Raw genomic sequence first — 27874 nt, 5'->3', positions numbered from 1 at the left:
CAATATATCTATTTATGTCTTGTACAAAAAAAAGTTTGATGGAAGGCGTCTGCAATAGCATTTTCGGGGTTTAACCACACTAATAACAGATTTTTCGCCCAAACATTAATGGTTATGTTTCATACAGATTTTCAAATTTGTTTGAAATGTGCAACATATATTGTAAGTAATGTTGCCGTATCAGATTTTATGGCACCTTCTGATGCCATATAGTTCTTTAGTTATTCTCAAATAGTTTTACTCTGCTGGAACAGGGAAAATGCTGGATATCTATATTGTACACGAATTGGTAGCCGCCGGGTGGTGTAGATTTCTGCAGGATTTATGATAATCTTCTCCATTCTTGGTAAGGCATATGTTTTGATGTAATCACACATCAATGGGTGGTTATCATACTCTGTTAAAAAGAAACTTTTTTTAAAAGGCCAAAAGACATATATTAAGTGACATAGACCTTTATAGAAATTGCAAAAAAAAAATCCAAGTCCTTGGAGGTGCCGAAGTCTCCTTCCTCATGCGTTCATCGGCGGAGTGTCACGAGCAAAGCTCGTTGTTGTCTCAGGGTCTCCGTATTAGTGGAGGAAAACTTGTTTACACTCTGAAACTTGTAGAAACCGCGTCCGGGAAGTTGTCGATGTAAATCAGAAGACATCGGCGGTTGTGATCTGCATAGCAAATCGTCGCTTCAGAGAAAAATAACGTCATAGATGGCCTGTAGGGTGCCAAGTCCGGCAAGACATGGTTGATGAAGACAAATCTCACACATGCTCCTCAATGTTGTCCGTTCGGCCTTCGACGGGACAACATCACCAGGACATACCTTATTCCATCGTTAAAGTTTAAAAAATGAATGAGGTGTGAAACTTTATAGAACGGGTCTAGCGGGTGGCCATTGGTCCGCTACTCCGTGGTGGCCGCCGAAAAATATATATTTTGTCTCCCTAATTCATATTAGGCAAAGTAAACAAGTATAAACATGTGTGAACATGATAAATAATTGCAAAGTATCCACGTGAATAGATGTGAACGCACTTAATTCGTGTTTTTTTTTAAAAAACCATAACTTTCAAACCGCGCATCGAAATTAAGATCTGTTTTCACTGTTGGAACCCTCACGGCGTGCTCTTTAACTCTAGATCCCGCATGAGTATGTTTCGATGAATTTTTTTGTGCAATTTTGTCCCTATTTTATGCAACTGCCTAGCTGTCGATGTGCAACTACCTGACAGGTATGTGCAACTTTTCTCCTACACTGTAGACATGCAATTTTCCTTTATGGTACCTCCACTCCCAAACTACCTCCTTTCAGTGAGATGTGCAACTTCGTCTGTTGCCCATGCCAACTGCATAGTAGTTGATATGCAACTTTCCTCCGCCCGTGAATGTGCTTCACTGTTTGCTGCATCGGCCAACATCCTAACACTGGATGTGCAACTTCGGATACTGCAACGGCCAACTGTCTAACAGTGATGTGCAACTTTCTCTCGTACCCCCATGGATGTGTAGTTTCCCTGCTATCACCCGGCCCAAACCACCCCTGCTAGTGAGATTTGCAACTTTAGCACTCTGTTTATATGCAACTTTTCACTACCCTCATGAATGTCAATTTTTCACCATTCAACTATATCTGCCTATGAGATGTGCAACTTTATATGTTGGCCTGGCCAACCACCTAGCAGACTATGTGCAACTCTGTTTGTTGCCCCCTCTAACTGAAAGTACATGTCCACAAATAGGGAGGGGAAGGAGTTGCACATTGACTAATAGACAGTTGGCTTGAACAATAGACTAAGTTGCACATATCGCTTGTAGGGGTAGAGTGTGCCAACAGTAAAAAAACTACACATCCACATGTAGGGAGGAGGATTGCACATCGACTACTAGGTAATTGGTCGAGACGGCAGACTAGTTACACATCAATGTTTTCATGGTTGCTAGATTGCAATCTCATAGGAAGTTGAATCATGCAGATTCAAAAATTGGTTTTCAAAAAAGTTGCACGATGTTGTACTAAAGTTGCACCATATAGCATTAAAGTTAGCATCGAAAAAATTTCATCGAAACATGCTCATGCGAGATCTAGTTTGAAAGATGTTGTCATGCGGAATCCAATGATGAAGACGGATCTGAATTCCGACGCATGGTTTGAAAGATATGACTTTTTAAGAATTTGAAACCAGAAATAAATACACGTGGATCTGTTTTTTCTTCACATGTGACAAGTCTGACCGCATTTAATGCTGACAATCACATGCACTAGCAGACAAAACATATGCGCATGCATGCGAGTGACAGAGCGGACGCCTTGATTTCTCCAACGAGCGCGCTGCACACTTTTAGATTCCAGGAACTTTATATCTAGGTCGGTGCACGAGTACTTATGCCTCAGCAGCAGTGTCCTCGTTGTCACTGACTGGCAGCTACGCTTCTGCAGGCGCACATCTGTAGGCCTTTCTCGGTTGCATTGGATTTGAGGGAACTAAAGGGATTATGAGGGATTAAATCATCAGTAGGTCAAACTCCTCTCCAATCCTTTTCAAACCTCTTCAATCCCCTTGGGCAAGGGATTAAACAAACAAGCCCGTAGGGCGTTGCTCGAAGAGTTCCCCACTTCCCCTAGGTCCCTGTCGACACGACACCATGTGAACCTGGAGCGGGAAGAGGAACCAAGATGTGTGCCTTCGCAGGCACGTGTGCTCGCTCTTGTGTCGGCCACTGGATTTTTGCCGACCAAGTCAATCGGCACAGCAAATTGACCTCTCTTATTGCAACTATAGCAGAATCGTTGTAATAGTCGTCGATACAAAGATTTTGAGAGAAAATGCTACTCTAGCAGAGTGTCTTTTTTTAGAAAAGGAGGATGACCCCCGGCCTTTGCATCTGGATGATGCATATGGCTACTTTATTAATTATTCTCACAAGACCTTACAAAGCTATACAACAACAAGACTAAAGCCACCGTCTAAGCAACAACTGTCGCTACACCTATCCAAATGATGAAGGGGCGCAGATAGTCTGGACCTAATACCAAACAGACATCGCAGCCAAACATAAACATTTAAGACCTGAGGTTCCAACCAGGACGCCTGCCGGGTATGGGGCACCTACCAGTCCGGCGCACTCCTCAACCAGGACGCCTGCCGGGTATGAGGCCGCTGCAGCCACCTGCCATCAATACATCTTCAGAGCTGTACTGTTGCACGTACCGTGCCAGGTCTCTCTGCCATCAACGCCACCACAACACCCGACGGCGTCGTTCTCCTGCGCGAGTCCATCCTCCCACAGCGAACTCCGAATCTGCACTGCGCCACGCCGTCAAGATCCGTCGCCATCAGTGTGTAGGATGAATCACCGCTCCACCAAAGAATCCATCCTCTGATCCCTCGATCATGTGTGTACCTCCAAAAATGACGCCTCCAAGGGAGGAACGACACCAGAGCACCGCCGTCATCCAATCATCCGATCTAGGGTTTCCCCCAAAGGTAGCAGAGAGTGCCCTGGAACTTCTCCACGGCAGATTCAGAGTTTGCTATGATTTGATGATTCGTCCTAGGATTCAAGCTCCGATTCCGAGAGTGAAATGTTGGACATGGAAGAAGACACAACCATATTGATGATCGTTGATTGGATAGCATCCACAAGAAAGAAGAGGAAGCGTGCAGGCTCGCCAGTTAGCCGTGCGACATTTTGTGGGACAATCTGAGGCCAGGACTGGCTGATGCAAGACTACTTTGTGCCTGGTTGTACCTTCCCATTGTACGTGTTTCAGTGATGCTTCCGCATGACCAAACGATTGTTTTTCCAAATTGCTGACGACATGCAAGTTGTTGAACCTTTCTTCCAACAACATAGAAATGGCGCTGGTCTTCTTGGTTTTTCCAATTTTCAGAAGGTGACCGCGGTACTTCGGATGCTTGCATATGGCTCCCCTACAGATCCAATGGATGATATTCTTTCAAATGACCGAAGAGACAATCATCAAGTGCTTGAAAGTGTTCGCTGAAACAATGGTGAGGGTTTATGGAGAGCAGTATCTGCAAGCACCTAATGCTGAGGACACCACCAGGCTTCTACCGATGCATGAAGCAAAAGGTTGGCCTGTGATGCTAGGGATTGTTGATTGTATGCACTGGAAATCAAAGAATTTCCCTCCAGCTTGGCCCGACAAATTCACCAGGCATTGCAAGGATCCAACAATAATTTTGGAAGTTGTAGCCTTAAAAAATCTGTGGATCTAGCATTGCTGCTGCATTGTCTTGCAAAGATCTCATCGGTTTGCAAAGCTTGCAGTAGGTACTTATCCACCCTACAACTTCGTAGTGAAAGACCAAGGATACTATCTAGCTAATGGTATCTACCATCTTGGTCTACATTTGTGAAGACACTTTCTAAGCCTGAGAGTAGGAAGCATAAACATTTCGCCAAGTCACAAGAAGCTTAGAGGAAACACATTGAGAGGGCATTACAGTGCTACAATCAAGGTTTGCAATTGTCCGGAGGCCTACTCGTTTTTGGAACAAGGTTATTTTGGCAAATATCATGACATGTTGTGTTATCTTACACACCATGATCATTAAGGATAGAGAGATATGTGAGGCCCCATTGATTATGAAGCTAATGGTAGACTAGCTAGTCCTCGCAGGAACCCAAACTGAATTCAAGCATTTCTTGAGGCATACTAGAAGATTGAAGACCAGACCTCCCATCATTAGCTTAAAGAGGATATCATTAAAGCTCGGTGAAGGAATGCTCAGATTGTTTAAATTTACTGGTCGGATTATTTGTTGCATTTTTCACTTTCACAATTTATTTGATCAGATTATTTGTTGCATTGGAATTTGAGCACTTAACGTGGCTATCGGTCATGACTTTGAGGATATGCACATTGGACGTAAGACCTAGGACCTTGAATGAAGACATCGATCACGTGTTGTTTTTGGAAAATGTACCTTGTAGGTTGCGCCCCCACCTCGAGGTTCACCGCCCGCTCCATCAAGTCGCATGTTGAAGATGAAGCAGCATGTGTACTCTTTTGGGTTGTCGTGGATGGCTCGACCGAGGAAAGCAAGCCCAACAACCCCACACCTTTGACCCTCATCACATACGCACATGTTGCCCCATCTCTCCCATGAACGAGCGCCTTGTCATTGTGGATGTCGCGGAAAGCCTCCAGGAACTCCTCAATCGGCACAAGGTTCTTCGTGAACGCCTCCCCATTGAACCGGTCCAAAAGGCTCGGCGATTCCACCCTGTCTCCTCCATTAACCATGCAAGCCACAGTCCCTTAGAAGCGACTAAGAGCTCGGGTCTCAGAGCATGCGTTAACACCGCCGAGGAAGAAGTGACCGAGGTGCTAGAGGAGGGCAATGAGTATGCACTCAAAATAGAGTAAGTGTAACGCCGCAGTGAGGCTCGAGCCTGCGGGCCCCACCTCCCCATTCTTCACGAGTGCCAGCCCCCTCTCGCGCCCCTCCTTGGAAATACAACATAGGCGATGTTCCGGAAAGGTTGCAGGCGCACGACAGGGTCTTGGCTTGGCACTGAAATCCACCTCCACAATTTTCGACCCATATTGGTTCATAGGAAGGAAAAGTAAGATGGAGCTATTGCATAATATCATAGACATATCCACACGTCAGGCTGCAAGTGGACGCGGGCTGTCCGCGGTGCTCACTTAAAAGCCCACATAAGCAGTGTTCGTGGACACCCACGGGTAGAGCAGCTAGATATGTAGGACATGTGGGTTGTTCCGCGGGCGTCCGCATCGAACCAACATCACGAAGATGATGCAGTGTGGATTAGGACGATAACGCCGTCCAGCTGCACCATGGCCGCAACACCGCCGTCCAGCTCTGTCATGGACGCCGCAGCGCCACTGTCTACTAGAACCTTAGGTACGCCGCATGTAGATGGGCAGCATGGGCTGGTGGCGTTGGCCGATCCCATGTCCAGTTCCCAGACTGGCTGGCCCTGAAGGGCTGAACCAATTCGGTATCTGCGTGGGGATTGAAGGAACTGGTTAAAGACTGAACTGCAGCGCTATGAACTGGTTTAGACTTGCCTGCTGCAGGTAGAGGGACACGCAGCTAGCCGCTGCCCCCGTTTCTTCAATTGCATGTAGCACCAGGCCAATGGCGTATCAATTGCACGTACTTACATTCCCAGGCTCCTTCCTCGTACTCGTACGGCCTCCGCTCTGTTGTCAAATGGCGTCGCGTACGTCCGTCCGTCCTTGATGGAGAAAAGACGTGGGCTATCCCACTAAACCCACATACCCACTTAGGCCTTCTTTGGTTCATAGGATAGAAAAAGGAAAGTCATAGAAAATGAGATGACATGTATCTCAAATCCTATGAATAGGAATAGGAAAAGAGATGCCCTTTGATTCACATCATATGATTTTTTCCATTGAGTCTAGGTTAATGTTTATTTTCTTATAAAATGTGAAGGATAGGAAGAATTCCTTCATAGGAATAGGATTCCATTCCTACAAACCAAAGGGCTCTAAAAGAATTTTTTCTATAGAAATCCTATCCTATAAAATTCCTATAAGATTCCTCTAAACCAAAGGAGGCCTTAAGTATATGTGGGCTTTGACGGGTATTCCACTTAAATATGCGGCAATTGTGGGACGGACGCAGGCATCCCGCTTAGCGTCCCACTTAGAGCCTGATCCACAAGTGACAAGAACACCTTGGGCAGAGACGAGGCGGGAGCAAACCTTTCTCCCCCATGCACGGATGACGGGGAATTATAGACTTAGTTCACCCCGTGTCCCGTTATTGTGCCACCCCACACTGGCCATCTTTCTCGCCGGACTTGGCCTTATCGTTATGACCCGCAACCTCTCTCTCCATTGTGCTAATGCTTCTTGGAGAATTGTCTTCCCCCTCGTCATCTGACAATGGTCGCGGTGGGTTAGGTGGTTCACCATTGTCCATGGCGGGCGCTAGTGGGCCGCTTACTTCCGGTTTGACACGCATTAGATATCCTCCCATGCCCCTGAAAATCTCAAAAGAACCCTTAACATTGGAGGGAACTGACACCTCATCAACCACAATCTCCTTGTCCACAACCTTGAGGAAATCCATGATCAAGAGCTCACATCACAGCTTGTTAGGTATCCTGAAGACCTTGATCTAGGTCTCTTGGAGCCAGGAAATGGCTTGCGGTTCGATGAGAGGCCCAATACCTCATCTCTGACCTTGCTGATAGTACCACTTCTTACCGATCCCAAGACTCTTCTTGGAAGGAAACACTACCGAGAAGCAATTCTTCTATACCGCCAGGATATGCCAATCCCATGCCTTATCGACCATAGCTTTCAGGTCCACCAACAAAGACTCCACCGTAGCACCCCCTTCCGTGACCACCAAGGAAGCCGAGTTACGTATAAAAAAAGCGGAAATGTTAACGCCCACATGTGTGGGCGTTTGCATCTCGCCCACACGCGTGGATCCACGTCCGTTCGTGAGCGCACGAATCTTGGCATGTTTCTAGTGCCACGTAGGACTGGTCTGGTGTGTGGGCGTTCAGCCGGTCGCCCACACGGCCGTTTCACCACACAGGAGGGGCTGGTGTGTGGGCGTTCAGCAGTTCGTCCACACGCCACTTTGCACGCACACACAAGGGCTAGTGTGTGGGCATTTGGCATCTTGCCCACACGCCCTTCTCCTCTCCCACACCCAAGCTGCTAGTTGCCATGTGTTTTTGCACTGCACATGGCAATTGCCCCTAGTGTGCTTTTATAAGCAGGTGGCAACTCTCTTTTTTTACCCGAGTTCGTCATGTGTTTTGCAGGGTACACGACAACTGCCTAGTGTGCACGTAAGCAGATGGCAACTCTCTTTTACCGAGTTGCCATATGTTTTTGCATGGTACATGGCAACTGCCATGTGCATGTACATGGAAACTGCCCTAACGTGCACGTAAGCAGATGGCAACTCTTCCTTTTTACATGGCAACTGCCCTAGCATGCTTGTGAGCACATGGCAACTCTCTCAACTACCTAGTGTTAGTATGTGGCAACTCCTAAATTTATGAAATCATAGCAACTACATTAGATCAGACCATACATGGCAACTGCAGTTGAGCAACCATGGCAACTGCAGTTGTCCGACATGGCAACCGTAGTTCAGCGACATGGCAACTGCAATTAAACGAACATGGGCGAGGGTCTGGACCATGGCAACTGCGGGCGCGCGGTGACCGTCACGCGTGGCGTGCGGGACCAGGAGGTACGAGGCCTGACATACGGGCATGTGGGCGTTATCAACTTCGCCCACACGCACGCGTATGAGAGGGATCGGGAGGAAAAAAAAGAGGCGTGTGGGCGCTAATTGTTTTGCCCACACGTAGGTGTGTGGGCTGTTCCTCTTATACACCACACAAAATGTGTGGGCGGACTCCCTAACGCCCACACGTGTGGCACTTATCGGCGTCCAAAAAAAGAGGACGCCGATATCCACCACACGTGTGGTATATTCGACATGCGTCCACACACCATGTGTGGTGTGAGCAGGAGGCAGCCCACACGGGCTGCGTGTGGGCGGACATTAGAATTGCCCACACGTGTGGGCGCGGCTACTTCGTGCCACACGTCCAACAAGTACTACTCATCTTCATCCCGTGCGTGTGGCACGAAGCAAAAATGCCAACACTGTAACGCCCTCGATGCGGCTATATCTCCCACGTGTCGAAGCACGACTTAGAGGCATAACTGCATTGAAAGCAATGTCGCAAGTGAGGTAATCTTCACACAACCCATGTACAATAGGGGAAAAAGATACATAGTTGGCTTACAATCTCCACTTCACACAATTACATGAATAAAGCATTACATCATCCAAATACAATCAAGGTCCGACTACGGAACCAAAATAAAAGAAGACTCCCCCAAAAGCTACACAGATCCCCGATCGTCCCGACTGGGCTCCACTACTAATCAACTGGATCAAAACAACACAAAGGACAAGATCTTCATCGAGCTCCTCCTGAGCTTGATTGCGTCATCTGCACGGTTCAACGGCACCTGCAAGCTGGTTTTGGAAGTATCCGTGAGTCACGGGGACTCAGCAATCTCGCACCCTCGCAATCAAGACTATTTAAGCTTATGGGTAAGGTAAAATGTATGAGGTGGAGCTGCAGCAAGCGACTAGCATATATGGTGGCTAACATACGCAAATGAGAGCGAGAAGAGAAGGCAAAGCACGGTCGAGGAACTACGATCAAGAAGTGATCCTAGAACAACCTACGTCAAGCATAACTCCAACACCGTGTTCACTTCCCGGACTCCGCCGGAAAGAGACCATCACGGTAACACACGCGGTTGATGTATTTTAACTAAGGTCAACTTCAGGTTTTCTACAACCGGACGTTAACAAATTCCCATCTGCCCATAACCACGGGCACGGCTTTCGAAAGTTCAAATCCCTGCAGGGTTGTCCCAACTTAGCCCATCACAAGCTCTCACGGTCAACGAAGGATATTCCTTCTCCCAAGACATTCCGATCAGACTCGGCATCCAGGTTACAAGACATTTCGACAATGGTAAAACAAGTCCAGCAACACCGCCCGAATGTGCCGACAAATCCTGATAGGAGCTGCACATATCTCGTTCTCAGGGCACACCGGATTGTCCAAGGTACGGGTAGGCCAGCCCAGAGTTTCCCCTGGTGGCCACCGGCAGCTGACAGGTTGGACCAACACTCAGAGGAGCACTGGCCCGGGGGGGTTAAAATAATGATGACCCTCAGGAGCGCGACTCCCAAGGGAAAAGAAAAAGGCTAGGTGGCGAATGGTAAAACCAATGTTGGGCATTGCTGGAAGAGTTTTATTCAAGGCGAACTGTCAAGGGGTTCCCATTATAGCCCAACCGCGTAAGGAACACAAAATCCGGGAACATAACACCGATATGACGGAAACTAGGGCGGCAAGAGTGGAACAAAACACCAGGCATAAGGCCGAGCCTTCCACCCTTTACCAAGTATATAGATGCATTGATTAAATAAGAGATATTATGATATCCCAACAAGTAAACATGTTCCAACAAGGAACAACATCTCCATGTTCCAACAAGGAACAAACTTCAATCTTCACCTGCAACTAACAACGCTATAAGAGGGGCTGAGCAAAGCGGTAACATAGCCAAACAACGGTTTGCTAGGACAAGGTGGGTTAGAGGCTTGGCTTAACAATATGGGAGGCATGATAAGCAAGTGGTAGGTATCGCAGCATAGGCATAGCTAAAGAGCGAGCATCTAGCAAGCAAAGATAGAAGTGATTTCGAGGTTATGATCATCTTGCCTGAAATCCTGCAAGGAAGAAGAACGAGTCCATGAAGAAGATAAACGGACGTAGCCAACGGATCCTCACAACTCCGGAACGGAACCGAAGCTAACAGGGAAACAACCGGAAAGAAGCAAACAACATAGTAAACAACCATCACATAACATGGCATGATGCACAACCAAGTATGATGCATGTCCGGTTTAAATATGCATGGCATGGCAAAGGGCACAAACAAAACTACAAGTTAAGTGGAGCTCAATATGCAACGAGTTGCATATTGACGGAACACCACATCAATTATTTAGTTCTCTCCCGTCTGTGTACCCAACAATATTAAATGTTGATTAACATGGCAAGGGGTGAAGCACAGCAAAACTACCTAACTAGGCAAGTTTAAATGAGGCCGGAAGCAACGAACAACAATTCCGGTAAATCCCCATATGCATAAATTAGGTTTGGTACTGTTCTGCCCTAAACATAATTTTAGAGTTATTAAACATTCAAAGTAAGGTCACCATGTTAAACTAGGCATTTTTTCACCCCATTTACATATAAAGTTTATTAAATTCGGAGTTACGGTTATTTAGTTATTCATTAAAGCATTTTAACATGGCATTTGAACAAATTTAAACAAACAACATATTTAACGTATTTAACATGCCCGAAAGTGGCATATTATTAAACTAGACAAAATTCTAAGCAACTTTCATATTAAGTTTGTTTTAATCCGATGCACGGTTTTTAAGTTATTATATGCATGAAGTTTAGGGACCTTTTTGTAAAACTAGCAGTCTCTGAAAAAAATAGGAAAATCACTATGAGAAAAAAATACAAGTCCCGGGCTGAATCTTAGGCGGCCCAACAGTGCAGGGGAGCTTGGGCTGCTCACATCGGGCCCAGTGGGGAAGATGGGCCTGCAGGGCTGGCAGATCTGGCTGGAGAGGCCTGGGCCTCAGCGCTGGAGGAGAGGCAGCCCAGGCACGCGCTGGGTCTTGGCGCTGGCGGGTCAACGCGAGGCAGCTGTGGCGTTCGTCCTCTGCGCGACGCAGAGCTGCGGGCGGCGAAGGACGGAAGGCGGCGGATCTGGGCGACGCAGTCAATCGGATCGAGGCGGCAGGCGGGCCGAATCTGTAGGCAAAACAAAGAGGGAAAGGAGTCGGGTAAGAGAGAGATGAGAGAGCCAGAGGAAGGAGGAGATGAAGGAGAGGTGCGGCGGTCTGCTGATGCTCGATGGCGAGGGGACGCAGTGGCTTCGGCAGTGGCGCTCGCCGGTGCAGTGATGGAGACGACAGAGGCAAAGTGCACCGGGGCGGAGGGAGCGTGCAGGAGCTCCTCGGCTCCATGGAGGTGCTCTCCGGCGAGGTACTTGGCGAGGCGATGGGGTTTCCATGGCGGGTCCTGGGACGACGAGGGTGGAGGTGCTCGGGAGTCGGGGATGCGGGAGCTGCTGCTGCAGCCCGCCGGCGTCGGGCGCTGTACGTGGCAGAGACTCGGGCAAGGGAGGAGCACGGGCGAGGAAGGAGGAGGCAGCTTCGGGCTGGATGTGGTTGGTGGGTGGATCGGATAGATCCCGATGGAGAAGGTAGGTAGGTGGCGGCGGGCAAGGGATGGATGGGACAAACTCCCTAGAAGTTAGGGTTGGACCTATATATATAGCAGGGGATTTTTGGGTAGGGGGTAAACCGTCCCTCCGATCCTAAACGGACGGTCGGAAAAAAAATAGGCTAGGGAGCCCAAATAGAAAATGGAGACGTTATGTAGATGTTTGGGGATGATCCGGACACAACGGTGACGACTGCTCGGGTCGGGTTCGGGACAACTTCCGGACGCGCGCGAGGGGTTCGATGCACTGAGCAGAGAGGGTTTCGGACCGTGCTGTCACATCGGACAACTCCAGAAGCGAAGAGGGGAAGGAGGATGGACTAGGTGGGCTATGGCGAGACTGCGAGGGGGAGAAGAGAGAGAGAGAGGGCCCGACATCTGTTTCCGGAGACCGAAAACGTCCGACGTTAGACCGGCTATAATGCCGCTATAGTTATCCGTTGGGGCATCAAACGATCTCCGAATGCGATGAAACTTGACAGACGGTCTATCTACACTATAATAAGACCACACGTCAACTCTCATCCCATTCCGAGAACATTTTCCGGCCATTTATAAAATACTATTTCGGACATGCCGCGGGCGCGTGCATGTGTCTGGGCTCAGAACGGACAACGGAGAGAACGAGGAGGCCGGGACGGATGCAAGTTTTGAGAACATGATGATGCATTGCACATGATGACATGATAAGATGCAACACGCAAGCAAATGACAAGCCAACAACAACAAATAAGCGGAGGACACCTGGCACATTGGTCTCGGGGCGTTACAACACTCCACCACTACGAGAGGATCTCATCCCGAGATCTAGAATGGCACCAGAGGGACAACGGAAGAGAAAGATGAGAGGTAAAAACTAAGTTGCTTCTTTGACAAATGAGTGAGACCAAAGAACCTTGAAAAGGTTGCGCAAAATGAAAGAAAGAAAGCAACGGAGAAGAACAAAGTTGAAAGCACTCCGTTAAGAAAGAGGAATAAGAAAGAACCGATTCGGTAGCACTTCGGTTGAAAAGAGATGAAGACTTGATAAAATGAGAGAACTTGAGCAAAAGGGACACACCACCCCGGTTAAATGGATAAGTCAAGAAAAGAACACGATCCTGACAAAACAAGAAGATGGGTTGAAGAGAGCAACATCACAAAGCCTCCGGAACAAAATTAAGAATGGAATGGAATTAACGAAGGGAAACAAGATCTTGAAGGAGCACGCTTGCAACAAATGCTAGAACGGAGTTGTTGGAAAACCAATGACGAAAAGAATAAGCTTGATATGGTCTTATGGAATACATCTCAAATTATGAGGTGACAACCTGCCACTCACGGAAAAAAGAAATGGATTGGTATGAAACAAGGAGACGAGAAAGCTATTTCACCGGGAGGATAACGAAGAACTTGGGTCTTTTATAAGCACCATAGATAGCAACAAACCTTAGGGAAGGCTTTAGGTGAAATATAACCCAAGGTAACTCCAATGACGAGATTGATGAATTTAAAATACCTCATTCTTAATAACATGTGAACCGTGAAACATGAACTCAAATTATCAAGAATGACATAATACCACCTCCAAAGGTATGGTAGAAAGAAATTGCACTCCGGATTGCAAGATGAAGAATGCTTGAGCTCCTCTGAAAAAAATCTTGATGAACACTTCGAGAACGGATTAAGTCCTTTATCGACCATCATGCAGAAACTTCATGAAGAACTCCGGTAAACAAAAGAATGATCAAACGAAAAGAAAGATGAGAAGAGTAAGGTTGAAGCCTTGCAATGATTAGATGAAGCTTTGCGACGACATAAAGAGAAACTTGGAATGCCGGGAGAAAAGATAAAGCAATAGAAACTGAGAATTTAATCATCGTGAACAAACTCCGGAAGAAAAGATTAACATATGGATGAAACAAGAATAAGAATTACATTATGCTTATCCTTCACCAATTTAATTGATGACAAGCAACGGATTTGGCATATTACTTATTCTCATAGAAAGGATTAGGAGAGATATAAATCAAACTTGAGAAGGTCTTCAAAGAACCACCGGTAGAATGAAACAACAAAAGAATTAATATGATAAATGAAGGAAGACAAAAATCTTGGAAGAACCACCGTAAGAATTAAAATGACCGAGGAAAAGATAAAGAACACCGAGAAGGGTTAGCAAATGAACGAAGAAGCTTGATTAGAGAAATATTTGAATGATGCACCGGTAAGATTTGGAGAGCGAGAGCTGAAAGCTGAAATGAATAATATTTGAAAAGATGGCCTTCGGAGGAAAGAAATGGAAAACAACTCATGAAATGCTCCGGATGGGTGGAAAGAATTTTCACAATCAAAAACAATTATGAGAGGATGGCAACAAGCTAGAATCACGAATCTTTGAGAGAAAGGATAAGATATGGAGGAAAAACTCTTCTTCGGTCTTCAAAATCTGAGAATTACGACGAGAAACACCACCAAGAATTGTTGAGGCACTCCGGAATGAAGAATGGAAAAGGTTGAGCCAACGATGAAAAGAATTTAACCGATCTTGGAGAAAGGCATTTGACTGATGATAAATCATTCTTACGTCAAACTTTGAGATGAATATGAGAATAACTCCGGAAATTAGAAGAGTCAGGTAAGATCCTGGGGAAAAGACCTGTGGGTTAGGGCCCACTCAAAAGATACACCGTAGAACAATTTAAAAGAGAGAATGCACCGGTTGAATTAAATGGCTAGAATGAGATAACAACCTCGAAATAGGTTGAACGGATCTTGAATGACAAGACGAGCCTTTCGAGATATCTTCAGCACTCCGGAATAATTAAATAGCGAGAAATGAATGAATATGATGAGCACCGGTATGATAAAACTTCTGAAACAAGGAAAGGATATGATCAACACCAAAAGCTTGAATTGAATCCACCGAAGAAGAAAAGAATGGAGAAAGAAGAACGAGTAGAGCATCTTCATGAGAAACACCGGGTAAAAACATGAAGGAAAAAGAATGGAGAGACTTCCATCAATAAAATGGATACTTGAATAAGAAATCTGGGTCCTTGAAGAACCAAGGGTGGGAGGGTTGGAAAAACAAAGGCAACTTGGGATGGATGAAAACAACCAACTTTGAGAAGAACTAATACTTGATCTTGCTGATATTGAAATGTTCGGAACCACTAGAAGAGAAACACACCGGTGAAAAGGATTGACACGACAAACTCGATGATCAAGAAGGATTAGTAATCACATAGAAATATGAGAACACCACTTAGGAAAAGGTATGGAGTCAACATTTGACTTCGAAGCAACTCGAATACCACAACTCAAAACAAAACAAAGGGTTGGCTTGCAGAATAAGCCGGGACAAACATATGATAGAGATTTCGTCCGAAGTTTTCGTGGTGGGGCCTACACGGGCTCGATCGTACAACACCATCATGTACAAGGCAGTGCACATGACATACGAAGCGTCCCCGAGTCGGCATAGCCAAGGACTCTTTAAAACACAACGAGACCACTGTAAAACCAACCGTGGATAGGCGGACCACTAGACGTCGAACCCCAATTTCATATCATACATCTGTCGGAAAGAAATCCTAAGAGCTACTTGAATTCCCACTTATAAACTCCCGAAATTTTCCGGTTATGTAATCAGGTGTTGGGGATACAGGGGATGCATAATATCTCACCCAAACTAACAAATCCTACATCCAGCTGTATCCATCCTTCAACACATAACCAAGAAACCTTCAGAAATTGTTTACCTCAACCTTCGAAAAGCATCCGTTATACGAGTTATGGCAATACTCCCGAACTCCCGCCCCAGTACTGGGTGGCGTCGAGGTTATCTCACCAACAACTGCATAAAAGAGATTTTTGATGTCGCGAAACTAATCTCAGGTATTCCAGAACTGCAACGATAAAATTGTGACGACAACACCTCGGAGCTCAACTCCCCGGGACACTGCCACAACCCCTAAATGTCAGGAGGCACCAAGAATAATGTTCTCGTCACAAATCGATCGAAACGATTCCAAGATACCCGCGTGATCCTAAAATTTTTTTAGTAAAATTTGAGAAGAGAAGAGTCAAAACTGTACGTCAGGATGCCTTACCAGAGCGATGAAGGGACTGGGGAGTAAAAAGAATTCCTAACTCTCCGATATATATAATTCCTAAATGACTCAAAACATTTTTCTAGACTCAACAACGCCAGCTATTCGATCAAGCAAGGGGCTCCTAAGGTCGGGGAAGGCTCTGATACCAACTTGTAACACCCTCGATGTGGCTATATCTCCCACGTGTCGAAGCACGACTTAGAGGCATAACCGCATTGAAAGCAATGTCGCAAGTGAGGTAATCTTCACACAACCCATGTAATACAATAGGGGAAAAAGATACATAGTTGGCTTACAATCGCCACTTCACACAATTACATGAATAAAGCATTACATCATCCAAATACAATCAAGGTCCGACTAAGGAACCAAAATAAAAGAAGACTACCCCAAAAGCTACACAGATCCCTAATCGTCCCGACTGGGCTCCACTACTAATCAACTGGATCAAAACAGCACAAAGGACAAGATCTTCATCGAGCTACTCCTGAGCTTGATTGCATCATCTGCACGGTTCAACGGCACCTGCAAGCTGGTTTTGGAAGTATCTGTGAGTCACGGGGACTCAGCAATCTCGCACCCTCGCGATCAAGACTATTTAAGCTTATGGGTAAGGTAAAATGTATGAGGTGGAGCTGCAGCAAGCGACTAGCATATATGGTGGCTAACATACGCAAATGAGAGCGAGAAGAGAAGGCAAAGCACGGTCGAGGAACTATGATCAAGAAGTGATCCTAGAACAACCTACGTCAAGCATAACTCCAACAGCATGTTCACTTCCCGGACTCCGCCAGAAAGAGACCATCACGGTAACACACGCGGTTGATGTATTTTAATTAAGGTCAACTTCAGGTTTTCTACAACCGGACATTAACATATTCCCATCTGCCCATAACCGCGGGCACGGCTTTCGAAAGTTCAAATCCCTGCAGGGGTGTCCCAACTTAGCCCATCACAAGCTCTCACGGTCAACGAAGGATATTCCTTCTCCCAAGACATTCCGATCAGACTCGGCATCCAGGTTACAAGACATTTCGACAATGGTAAAACAAGTCCAGCAACACCGCCCGAATGTGCCGACAAATCCCGATAGGAGCTACACATATCTCGTTCTCAGGGCACACCGGATTGTCCAAGGTACGGGTAGGCCAGCCCAGAGTGGCCCCTGGTGGCCACCGGCAGCTGACAAGTTGGACCAACACTCAGAGGAGCACCGGCCCGGGGGGGTTAAAATAATGATGACCCTCAGGAGCGCGACTCCCAAGGGAAAAGAAGAAGGCTAGGTGGCAAATGGTAAAACCAATGTTGGGCATTGCTGGAAGAGTTTTATTCAAGGCGAACTGTCAAGGGGTTCCCATTATAGCCCAACCGCGTAAGGAACGCAAAATCCGGGATCATAACACCGATATGACGGAAACTAGGGCAGCAAGAGTAGAACAAAACACCAGGCATAAGGCCGAGCCTTCCACCCTTTACCAAGTATATAGATACATTAATTAAATAAGAGATATTGTGATATCCCAACAAGTAAACATGTTCCAACAAGGAACAACATCTCCATGTTCCAACAAGGAACAAACTTCAATCTTCACCTGCAACTAACAACGCTATAAGAGGGGCTGAGCAAAGCGGTAACATAGCCAAACAACGGTTTGCTAGGACAAGGTGGGTTAGAGGCTTGGCTTAACAATATGGGAGGCATGATAAGCAAGTGGTAGGTATCGCATCATAGGCATAGCAAAAGAGCGAGCATCTAGCAAGCAAAGATAGAAGTGATTTCGAGGGTATGATCATCTTGCCTGAAATCCCGCAAGGAAGAAGAACGAGTCCATGAAGAAGATAAACGGACGTAGCCAACGGATCCTCACAACTCCGGAACGGAATCGAAGCTAACGAGGGAAACAACCAAAAAGAAGCAAACAACATAGTAAACAACCTTCACATAACATGGCATGATGCACAACCAAGTATGATGCATGTCCGGTTTAAATATGCATGGCATGGCAAAGGGCACAAACAAAACTACAAGTTAAGTGGAGCTCAATATGCAACGAGTTGCATATTGACGGAACACCACATCAATTATTTAGTTCTCTCCCGTTTGTGTACCCAACAATATTAAATGTTGATTAACATGGCAAGGGGTGAAGCACAGCAAAACTACCTAACTAGGCAAGTTTAAATGAGGCCGGAAGCAACGAACAACAATTCCGGTAAATCCCCATATGCATAAATTAGGTTTGGTACTGTTCTGCCCTAAACATAATTTTAGAGTTATTAAACATTCAAAGTAAGGTCACCATGTTAAACTAGGCATTTTTTCACCCCATTTACATATAAAGTTTATTAAATTCGAAGTTACGGTTATTTAGTTATGAATTAAAGCATTTTAACATGGCATTTGAACAAATTTAAACAAACAACATATTAAACATATTTAACATGCTTTAAAGTGGCATATTATTAAAATAGACAAAATTCTAAGCAACTTTCATATTAAGTTTGTTTTAGTCCGATGCACGGTTATTAAGTTATTATATGCATGAAGTTTAGGGACCTTTTTGTAAAACTAGCAGTTTCTGAAAAAATAGGAAAATCGCTATGCGAAAAAAAATACAAGTCCCGGGCCGAATCTTAGGCGGCCCAACAGTGCAGGGGAGCTTGGGCTGCTCACATCGGGCCCAGAGGAGAAGATGGGCCTGCAGGGCTGGTAGATCTGGCTGGAGAGGCCTGGGCCTCAGCGCTGGAGGAGAGGCAGCCCAGGCGCGCGCTGGGTCTTGGCGCTGGCGGGTCAACGCGTGGCGGCTGTGGCGTTTGTCCTCTGCGCGACGCAGAGCTACGGGCGGCGAAGGACGGAAGGCGGCGGATCTGGGCGACGTAGTCAACCGAATCGAGGCGGCAGGCGAGCCGAATCTGTAGGCCAAACAGAGAGGGAAAGGAGTCGGGTAAGAGAGAGATGAGAGAGCCAGAGGAAGGAGGAGATGAAGGAGAGGTGCGGCGGTCTGCTGATGCTCGATGGCGAGGGGACGCAGTGGCTTCGGCAGTGGCGCTCGCCGGTGCAGTGCTGGAGACGGCAGAGGCAAAGTGCACCGGGGCGGAGGGAGCGTGCAGGAGCTCCTCGGCTCCATGGAGGTGCTCTCCGGCGAGGTACTTGGCGAGGCGATGGGGTTTCCATGGCGGGTCCTGGGACGACGAGGGTGGAGGTGCTCGGGAGTCGGGGATGCGGGAGCTGCTGCTGCAACCCGCCTGCGTCGGGCGCTGTACGTGGCAGAGACTCGGGCAAGGGAGGAGCATGGGCGAGGAAGGAGGAGGCAGCTTCGGGCTGGATGTGGTTGGTGGGTGGATCGGACAGATCCCGATGGAGAAGGTAGGTAGGTGGCGGCGGGCAGGGGATGGATGGGACAAACTCCCTAGAAGTTAGGGTTGGACCTATATATATAGCAGGGGATTTTTGGGTAGGGGCTAAACCGTCCCTCCGATCATAAACGGACGGTCGAAAAAAATAGGCTAGGAAGCCCAAATAGAAAACGGAAACATTTTGTAGATGTTTGGGGATGATCCGGACACAACGGTGACGACTGCTCGGGTCGGGTTCGGGACAATTCCGGACGCGCGTGAGGGGTTCGATGCACTGAGCAGAGAGGGTTTCGGACCGTGCGGTCGCATCAGACAACTCCAGAAGCGAAGAGGGGAAGGAGGATGGACTGGGTGGGCTGTGGCGAGACTGCGAGGGGGAGAAGAGAGAGAGAGGGCCCGGCATCTGTTTCCGGAGAACGAAAACGTCCGACGTTAGACCGGCTATAATGCCGCTATAGTTATCTGTTGGGGCATCAAACGATCTCCGAATGTGATGAAACTTGACAGGCGGTCTATCTACACTATAATAAGACCTCATGTCAACTCTCATCCCATTCCGAGAACATTTTCCGGCCACTTATAAATTACTATTTCGGACATGCCGCGGGCGCGTGCAAGTGTGTCTGGGCTCAGAACGGACAACGGAGAGAACGAGGAGGCCGGGACGGATGCAAGTTTTGAAAACATGATGATGCAATGCACATGATGACATGATAAGATGCAACACGCAAGCAAATGGCAAGTCAACAACAGCAAATAAGCGGAGGACACCTGGCACATCGGTCTCGGGGCGTTACACACATGTCCTGGCGTAGCTACGTTAGGTACCCCGTGGGATGATGATTTAGTTGCCATCCTGGTTGGCAGATGTAGTTATCCGGGATGACAAGTGTAGTTGTAAAAACATGGATTCTATCTGTTTTGGTTAACTATAGTCGCCATGTCTAATTTATGGTAGTTGCCGCGTGTAATCAAACCTTAGTTGTCGTGTGTGATTAACTACTTGCCACATATGGTCAAACAGTAGTTGTCATATGTGTTTACCTAGTTGCCACGTGTGGTCCAACCATAGTTGCCATGTATTGTTAATCACAGTTGCCATGTGTGTTTATCTGGTTGCCACGTACGCATAACTGCAGTTGCCGTCTAGCAAAGAATCACAGTTGTCATGTATGTTTACGTAGTTGTCACGTTCGCGTAACTGCAGTTGCCATGCACAACGTAGGAGTGTCGTGTGGACGAAAAGCATTTCGCCCACACGCGCATGAACTAGATGTTGGCTGTGTGGGCAGAAACTAGTTCGCCCACATAGTGCAGCTGGCAAACAGCGTGGTGCGGGCGTGTGGGCAAACTCTCCAACGCCCATACATCAGCCCCGTCCTACGTGACACATCAAATCCACCTTTTCGTGTCAAGATTCGTGCAAAAAACAATGAACGACAATCTAAACGTGTGGACGAGTTGGGAAACGCCCACACATGTAGACGTTAGCGTTTCTAGAAAAAAAATGGCGAGTTAGGCACCACCACCACCTCCGCCTTCAGACCCCCCTAAAGAAGGTAGAAGCCAAATTCACCCATGTTGAAACCGTACATAACCAGCTCGACCTTCGGAAAAGCCCCCGAAACATTGCCATGGTACAATGTTTGTTGCCAAAAAACTCAGATCAATGTTACTATTTTTTCTACTACTAGATCAAAGCCAAGTTCACATCCTTTCTACTACCAGATCAATGTTTGTTGCCAAAAAATATCAGAATTTTTAATAATTTGTTACTTTTTTTTTGAATTTACTGTTACAATGGTGCATGTGAGCTCGTGCTAACAAGAGAACTTCCGCAAAGATGCATAGTTTCATCCTGACGACACCATCTACGCTTTCCACTTTGCTAGGTTGTCTTTCGTCGGTACCTCCCCACGATCCTAGTACCACATAAAACTCTTAATTTTTAGCGGCACCTTGTTCTTCGAAATGCGGAAGACATGACACAATGGAACACATCCTCTTCCTGCGAATTTCTGATGATAATTTGTATCTGATGCTAGTATTTTTGTGTTGTTTTCCCAGGGAAATTTGGAGCATTTTTTGCATCAATTCCAGGTCCAATAATTGGAGCTATACATTGCTTTCTCTTAGGATATGCTGGTATGAAGCTAATTTTAAACAATAAATCTTACGTTTCGTTTATGATGGCTGAATCATAATGCAGCAATGCCTTACCCCTGTGCAAGTAGGTGCGGCAGGGATTGTGTTCCTTCAGTTTTGCAACCTTAACAGCTTCCGAACTAAATTCATCGTGGGATTCTCCATGTTTATGGGTTTGTCAGTTTCCAAATATTTCAAAGATGACGCTTCTGTCGCAGGCTATGCATCATTAAACACATGGGTAAGATCCATCAGAGCATGAACAATGTTAAACTAATTAAGGTAGGAGTCAATGGTAGAGAAAATTAAGGAAGGGAAACTGTAATATGACGACATATAAGTAGAAAGAAGGTCGAGTTTATGTTGGTACAGAGAAATAAAATGTACTCTTTGTTAGGTGGCATGTAGGCAAACGTAGACATTTTCAGGAGTGATTTAGCAATATATACTAAAGGCACTAACTAGTAGCAAAAGCAACTAGCAACCAGTCCTTTAGACCCTTCAGTATGTCATTAATTATTTAATTTCTATTATTGTGATGGATACCAGCTGACACGCTTTAGTCACAAAACCATCTGATGTAGTAGTTTGTCCTATGAGAGTCATATATGATTTGTTTCTGTATCATACTAAATGATGGTTTTCATTTGGTCATGATCAGCAAAATGATGTGATCAAGGTGATATTCTCGTCCAAAGCATTTGTGGGAGGTGGTCTAGCTTATTTCTTGGACAACACCTTGAAAAGAAACGACCCCGAAGTTAGGAAGGACCGAGGGCAGCATTTCTGGGACAGATTCAGGTCCGCGAAGACGGATCCACTCAGCGAGGAGTTCTATTCCTGCATTCCCGGACTCAGAGAAAACTTCCCGCTCTATTGATTGTACAACCTGCGCTAGCTATGATGACTCCACGCTTAGGTTCTGTCTCCTTGTAGTGGCGGTGCTTCTGAGTTCTGAACCTGTACAGTGCTCGCTGAGAAGTATACGTTGAGAGGAGAAGCAACTAAATATTTTCTGATTTATAATGGGCGAGATTAACAGCTACAGTAGATCCCTAAAGAACAGCGCACGCGTTTGAATGGCAACATATGTTGCGCAGCATAGGGTCCTGAGCCATGAGTCATCAGACACGTGGGTGTGAATATTTTGTTCTACAACTTTTGGAGAAAACTTGTGCCTTATCTACAGCATAAATCTACGGACTGCTAATCTTCAGTCGACTGATTTTCATTTTGGTTTCTGTCAATTTTTTGCCATATCAATGCCTTTCTTGTTGTTGTTGTTGAGAAACGGCCCTATCGGGTCCAGGTACAATGCTACATTGTGTGCTAACAAATACTCTCTTTGTTCAGTAATGTAGTGCATATAGTTTTTTGTAAAAATCAAGCATCATAAACTTTGACCAAATTTGTCGAGAAAAAATATTTACATCTAGAATGCCAAATTTATATCATTAGATACGTTATAAAAGGAACTTTTATACTTTATATATTTGATATTGTAGATATAAATAGTTATCTCCAATAACTTGGTCAAAATTTTCAAAGTTTGACTTTTCAAAAAGTCAGTCGAGCGCTTGGGCGTGGCTTCAATCACTCTGACTACAAAACATAGGACGTGGCTAGCCAGCACTTGGGCGCTCATTGGTGCGATTGAGCACCTATATCATAAATGGCTAAAAATTGCAGCTGGTACCTGATGTGCTTTCCAAAAAAGAAAGCACCCTTGTCCTCCCACGCCATCTTCTGAAATGTTGGTAAATAAACTAGCTAAGACCATGTCACATATGCATTAATTTGGGGGTTTAATTTTTAAAAGCCTTAACTTTTGATTCGAGTGTCAAAATTCAGTACCGTTTTCATCATTAGATTTCTCACGATGAATTCTTCAAATCTATATCACATTTGGATAAGTTTCGTCGATCTTTCTGGGTGAGTAACTTTGGATGTAATGGAGGCAACTTTAACGCTACAGTGAACCAACTTATTCTTTTTGGCCTAGGTGTGTAAAAACGAGAAATCTGACAAAACTGAGTCACCTTTAGTGCTACATACAAGCAAGTTCACTGCATTATGTGTACCTACGAATTTTTTTAAAATTATCCCAACTTGCGTATCATGGTTGCTTAGTGTCCAATCGTTAATGATCAGTTGCCTATAGTTGATGCTCAGTTGTCTACAAATACTATGAAATTGCCTACCATTGATGCCCAGTGGCATGCTATTGGTAAAATAGTTTCCTACCGTTACTACTCAGTTACCTAACTTTGCAAATTACTTGCCTATTCTAGCAAAAGCCTAACAAAAGCAAGCAACTGTCCTAGCAAATCCAAGCGACTACATTATCAAAAACACCTGCAAAACTGTCCAAGCAAAACCAAGCAACTGTCCTACCAAACTAAGCGACTACATTATGACACGTTGCAACTCTTCTATCAAATCCAAGCGACTGCTTTGTCTCCATACCAAACCAAGCAACTGCATTACGACTCGACACAACTCTTCTTGCAAATCCAAGCGAGTGCTTTGTCCCCCATAATACACATAACTGCCAATCTATTGACTACAAAAAAACTCACTGATTTAAACAAAAATGACATGCATCTGGACAAGACCCCTGATTTTGGTAATAGGCAACTTTAAACAATGGTAGACAACTCAGAGAAATGTTTTGTCTCCTTTTTCAAAATATTGATAGGCGATAATAGGACCCCCTCGCCGTGCTCCTGGGTGCTCCTGGCCGTGCCCGCTCTCGAGCTTCTGGCGCGCTCCGGGCCGCGCCCGGCCACTCTAGCCCCGCTGCTTCCTACTCGAGCTGCACGGGCGCTTGCTTTGCCGGCGGAACCAGCCGCAGAGGCAGCAAATGGGTCCGCCGCATGTCTTTGTGTTGGGTGTATCCATCGTCCTCGCGTGTCCGCTAGACGGGCGAGCGACCTGAACGGATAAAATCCGTGTCCGTTTGGTTCCCTTCGTTGGAGTTACTCTTACTGTCCAAAATGCATGCGATTCCTGCAGCGTGCTCAGCTAATATAGTACTCCATCCGTTCACAACTACTATAAGATTTTCTAATTCTTTTTTCTGAATCAGATATACATATATAGACATATTTTAGTGTGTTTGTTCACTCATTTCAGTCCGTTTGTAGTTCATATTAAAATATCCAAAACATCTTATACTTATGAACAGAGGAAGTACTAATAGCAGTCAGATTATATTATTTAAACAAAATTTGGGGTTAAGTTCTGTCTACTTCCGAAAAAAATGCATTGGGGTTCACTATACTAACACTCGTATTATTCGAATGTGTGTATTTCACTGCAGAACATCTTGCTGGATTAGTAATATTGATTGGAGCAGCACAAATTGGTGTTGAGATGATGGGTAGCAGCAAGAGAAAACGTGTCATGCCATCCTGCGGCGAGGCTGCGAAGGTTACAGCACAGGCGTTGCCAAGCAACAAGAGGAAGAAGGCCCTTCTAGCTCTTTGTGCACAGTTGCTTCCTGATGACATGATGTTGGAGGTGCTACTTCGGCTCCGTGTCAAATCCATTCTCCGCTTCCACGCCGTCTGCCACGGAACTGGGTCTTCTAACATTAGGAAGAAAAGTTAGAGAAGCCATAATACTTTAATAAGGGGCTGCACTATTCTCCTCCGATTTCCGCAGCCTCCACATGGCAACCTCTAAGGTGCTGCCACCGGCACCAAACCTACTGGTGGTCTCACCCACAGAAAAGTTGGACTCTGCCACAGTTTACTCGTACTCACCGTCAGGCCTAAGAGATGATTTACTTTTCAGCATTGACTCTGCACGCCCCAACTCTGTGGAAGTACTGATGCCCTCACCATGTTGTGACCTCACCCTTCTCTATGCTTTAACCGCGCTAGCTTACTATATTTGCAATGCGTCCACACGAGCAGTCACGCGTCTGCCTACCGTGATCCCTTCCACTGCTGGACTGAGATAGTGGGATTTGATGCCCGGACAGGCAAATTTGACAAATCTGACCTATAGATGAAATCAAATCACGGAATGAACTGACCGTGAAACTATTTCACACGCCTGACCTTTTTGTGTAGCGCCCGCCACGACGGCGTCACACTACACTGTGCAACGCCTCACAGATAGGCGCTACACGGCCAGCGTCATACCCGAAAATTACTAAAACAGTGTGCAGCGCTTGAGAGCTAGGCGCCACGGGTCAGCTGCGTGAAATAGTTTGACGGACAGGTCATTCTGTGATTTGATTTTGTCTATAGGTCAGATTTGTCAAATTTACCGCCCGGACAAGGGAGTACAAGGTCGTGAGGTTGATAAATGGGTATCCCATGAGTACGAGGCACTCAGGTGTGATGTGTACACACCGGGAGCTGATTGCTGGAGACCGGCGACTGGACGAGTACCCTTCAGATGGACCATGGCTGCAGTTTCTACAGTTGATCATGCAACGATGAATAGAACACAGGATGTGTTTGCCAACGGATTCCTGTACCGGTTAATCAATCCCTCTCTTATCGGCAGAAGATCAAGAGTTGCTGTCATATCCTTCTCTGTCGCAGAGGAGACCTTTGGATGCATCCGTTCACCACCGTTCTGGGGATCAATAGTGCAACTGCGCCCCTAGTCCAGTCAAAAGGAGAGCACCTGGTTGTGATGAATGACCAAGTGTGTACTGTCCGGAACCTTCGAGAAAGAATCCCCCATGGTAGTGCCCTAGAGATTTGGGGACTGCTGGATTATGGCTCTGGTGATTGGTCGCTTAATCATCGAATCGATTTGTCCGGGCACATCAAAAGAGAATTAGGTGAGCCACAGGTTGTCAAGGTTATTGGCACTATTGGCAATTGCGAGTCGGGGAAGAAGATTCTCATTGCTACTAGCAAGCACTTGCTTCGCGACAAAGGTTTACTCCTATGACCCTAGGTGTCAAGTTCTAGAAGACTAGTTCCTTTATCTGCATTAGCTACGTGTCATTGCATTACCCTTGTTTTTTATTTCTCTTTTCTTTGTTGTTCTACGGTTTTCTTTGTTTCTTTCTAGGTTTTCACCAGATTTTTTTCTTTTCTTCTTCGGCTTTGTTTGGTTCTTTCTCGTTTTTCAACGGTTTTTTGTTTTCTCTCGGTTTTCATTATTTTCTATACACATTTTTGCTATATATCTAATACATTTTGTAATAGATGTTAAAAATTAATTAATCAAGATCAACAGTTTTTAATACTCCCTCCGTACAATAATATATGAGGTTTTAGTAGTTCGCTTTGAACTGCTAAAATGTCATATATTATGGTACACAGGGAGTACATGGTTAACAGTTTGTTCTATACACATTTAATATTTTCAAATGATACCTTAATATTTTTTAATAAAAACTTGTCTTTTTTAATATACATATTTATTTCAATTACTTGATTAAATTTTTTGAAATACTTTTTTTAACATATTTTAAATGCTTGGGGACTTTTTGAAATACATTTTCAGCTTTACCAAACACATTATATATTTTTTGTAAACATTTTTTATATACATGAGAAACATTTCCTTTATACATAATTAACATTTTTCAAATGCTTGGTTAACATACCTTTCAAAAGCATTAGGTAAAATATTTTTGAATATATGTTTTTAGAATATTTGTGAGCATAAACGAAAATAAAATAAAATAAAACGTGATGCAATCCTCCACATTTAACATTTATCAAAGTTGTCATGCAACTTTTGTACTGATTTTTTAATCCGCAAACTCTTGGGTCGATGCCGTCGCCTAGTTGCCTGTTTTAAAAAATCACTTTTGGAAAATGTTCACAAATCTGAAAATTGTTTGCTGTTTGGAAAATGTTTCACGATTTTTTCAAAGAAAAGTTAAAATAAATATAAAACGATAATGGAAAAAGAAGGAGAAAAAACCGAGCAGAAACCATGCGTAAAAAACCAAAAAAAAAATAGGACAGAAAAACCATGCGGATCTAAATCGGAACTGTAGACACCAAGAGGTAAAAGAAGTGGTAGTTTGCACACAACAGCTTATGTATACTAGTTGGCAACTGTGTTGAGAAATAACCTGGCAGTATTAGGTTTGAATCTCAGCTAGTGCATTATTTTTTAACCATAAAAATGGGAAAAAAATGTAAATGGGCCGAGCCCAGGACAAAGCCTGTAATTAACAACTCATATGTGGCGTATACATACAAAATTGATACAATATGTGAAATGTCTATATTACCCTTTATATATTTTGTGAGAGGGGTGTACCGAAGCACGCCTCATGGCCTATATTTGTATTCTAACAGTAGCTCAGATTGATTGAGAGTGAAAACTTAAACTTAAAGACCAAATGTCACCGTTGTGGAGATCTTCTATTACCTAAAGACTTCAAGTCACGCCAA

The 27874-nt window shown here is 45.2% G+C and overlaps 1 protein-coding gene and 1 pseudogene across 1 annotated transcript; both read left to right on the top strand.

The window, feature by feature from the left end:
• The first annotated feature begins 227 nt into the window (after positions 1-227).
• Positions 228-22620, top strand: LOC125533093 (nucleobase-ascorbate transporter 6-like). The gene is made up of 4 exons (XM_048696871.2): positions 228-346; positions 21414-21491; positions 21581-21732; positions 22153-22620. Exons 1-4 carry the CDS (start codon positions 325-327, stop codon positions 22369-22371), a joined length of 471 nt encoding a protein of 156 aa, XP_048552828.2. The 5' UTR covers positions 228-324; the 3' UTR covers positions 22372-22620.
• Positions 22621-24089: 1469 nt separating this feature from the next.
• On the top strand, positions 24090-26436 carry LOC147992541 (uncharacterized; annotated as a pseudogene).
• The last annotated feature ends 1438 nt before the right edge of the window (positions 26437-27874 follow it).

This window comes from Triticum urartu, chromosome 1A (assembly GCF_056163025.1).
Source record: "Triticum urartu cultivar PI428250 chromosome 1A, HENAU_Tu73, whole genome shotgun sequence".
NCBI classification, from domain to species: domain Eukaryota; kingdom Viridiplantae; phylum Streptophyta; class Magnoliopsida; order Poales; family Poaceae; genus Triticum; species Triticum urartu.
Note: the sequence above shows the minus strand (reverse complement) of the source record. Positions and strands in the feature narration are given on the sequence as shown.

What these genes read in the sequence shown, in the direction of transcription:
- LOC125533093 (XM_048696871.2), top strand. Translation starts at nt 325, where the DNA reads ATGATAATCTTCTCCATTCTTG. An exon ending in CTTTCTCTTAGGATATGCTG is followed by an intron (nt 21,492 to 21,580) that starts GTATGAAGCTAA and finishes CTGTGCAAGTAG; the next exon opens with GTGCGGCAGGGATTGTGTTC. An exon ending in ATGCATCATTAAACACATGG is followed by an intron (nt 21,733 to 22,152) that starts GTAAGATCCATC and finishes GGTCATGATCAG; the next exon opens with CAAAATGATGTGATCAAGGT.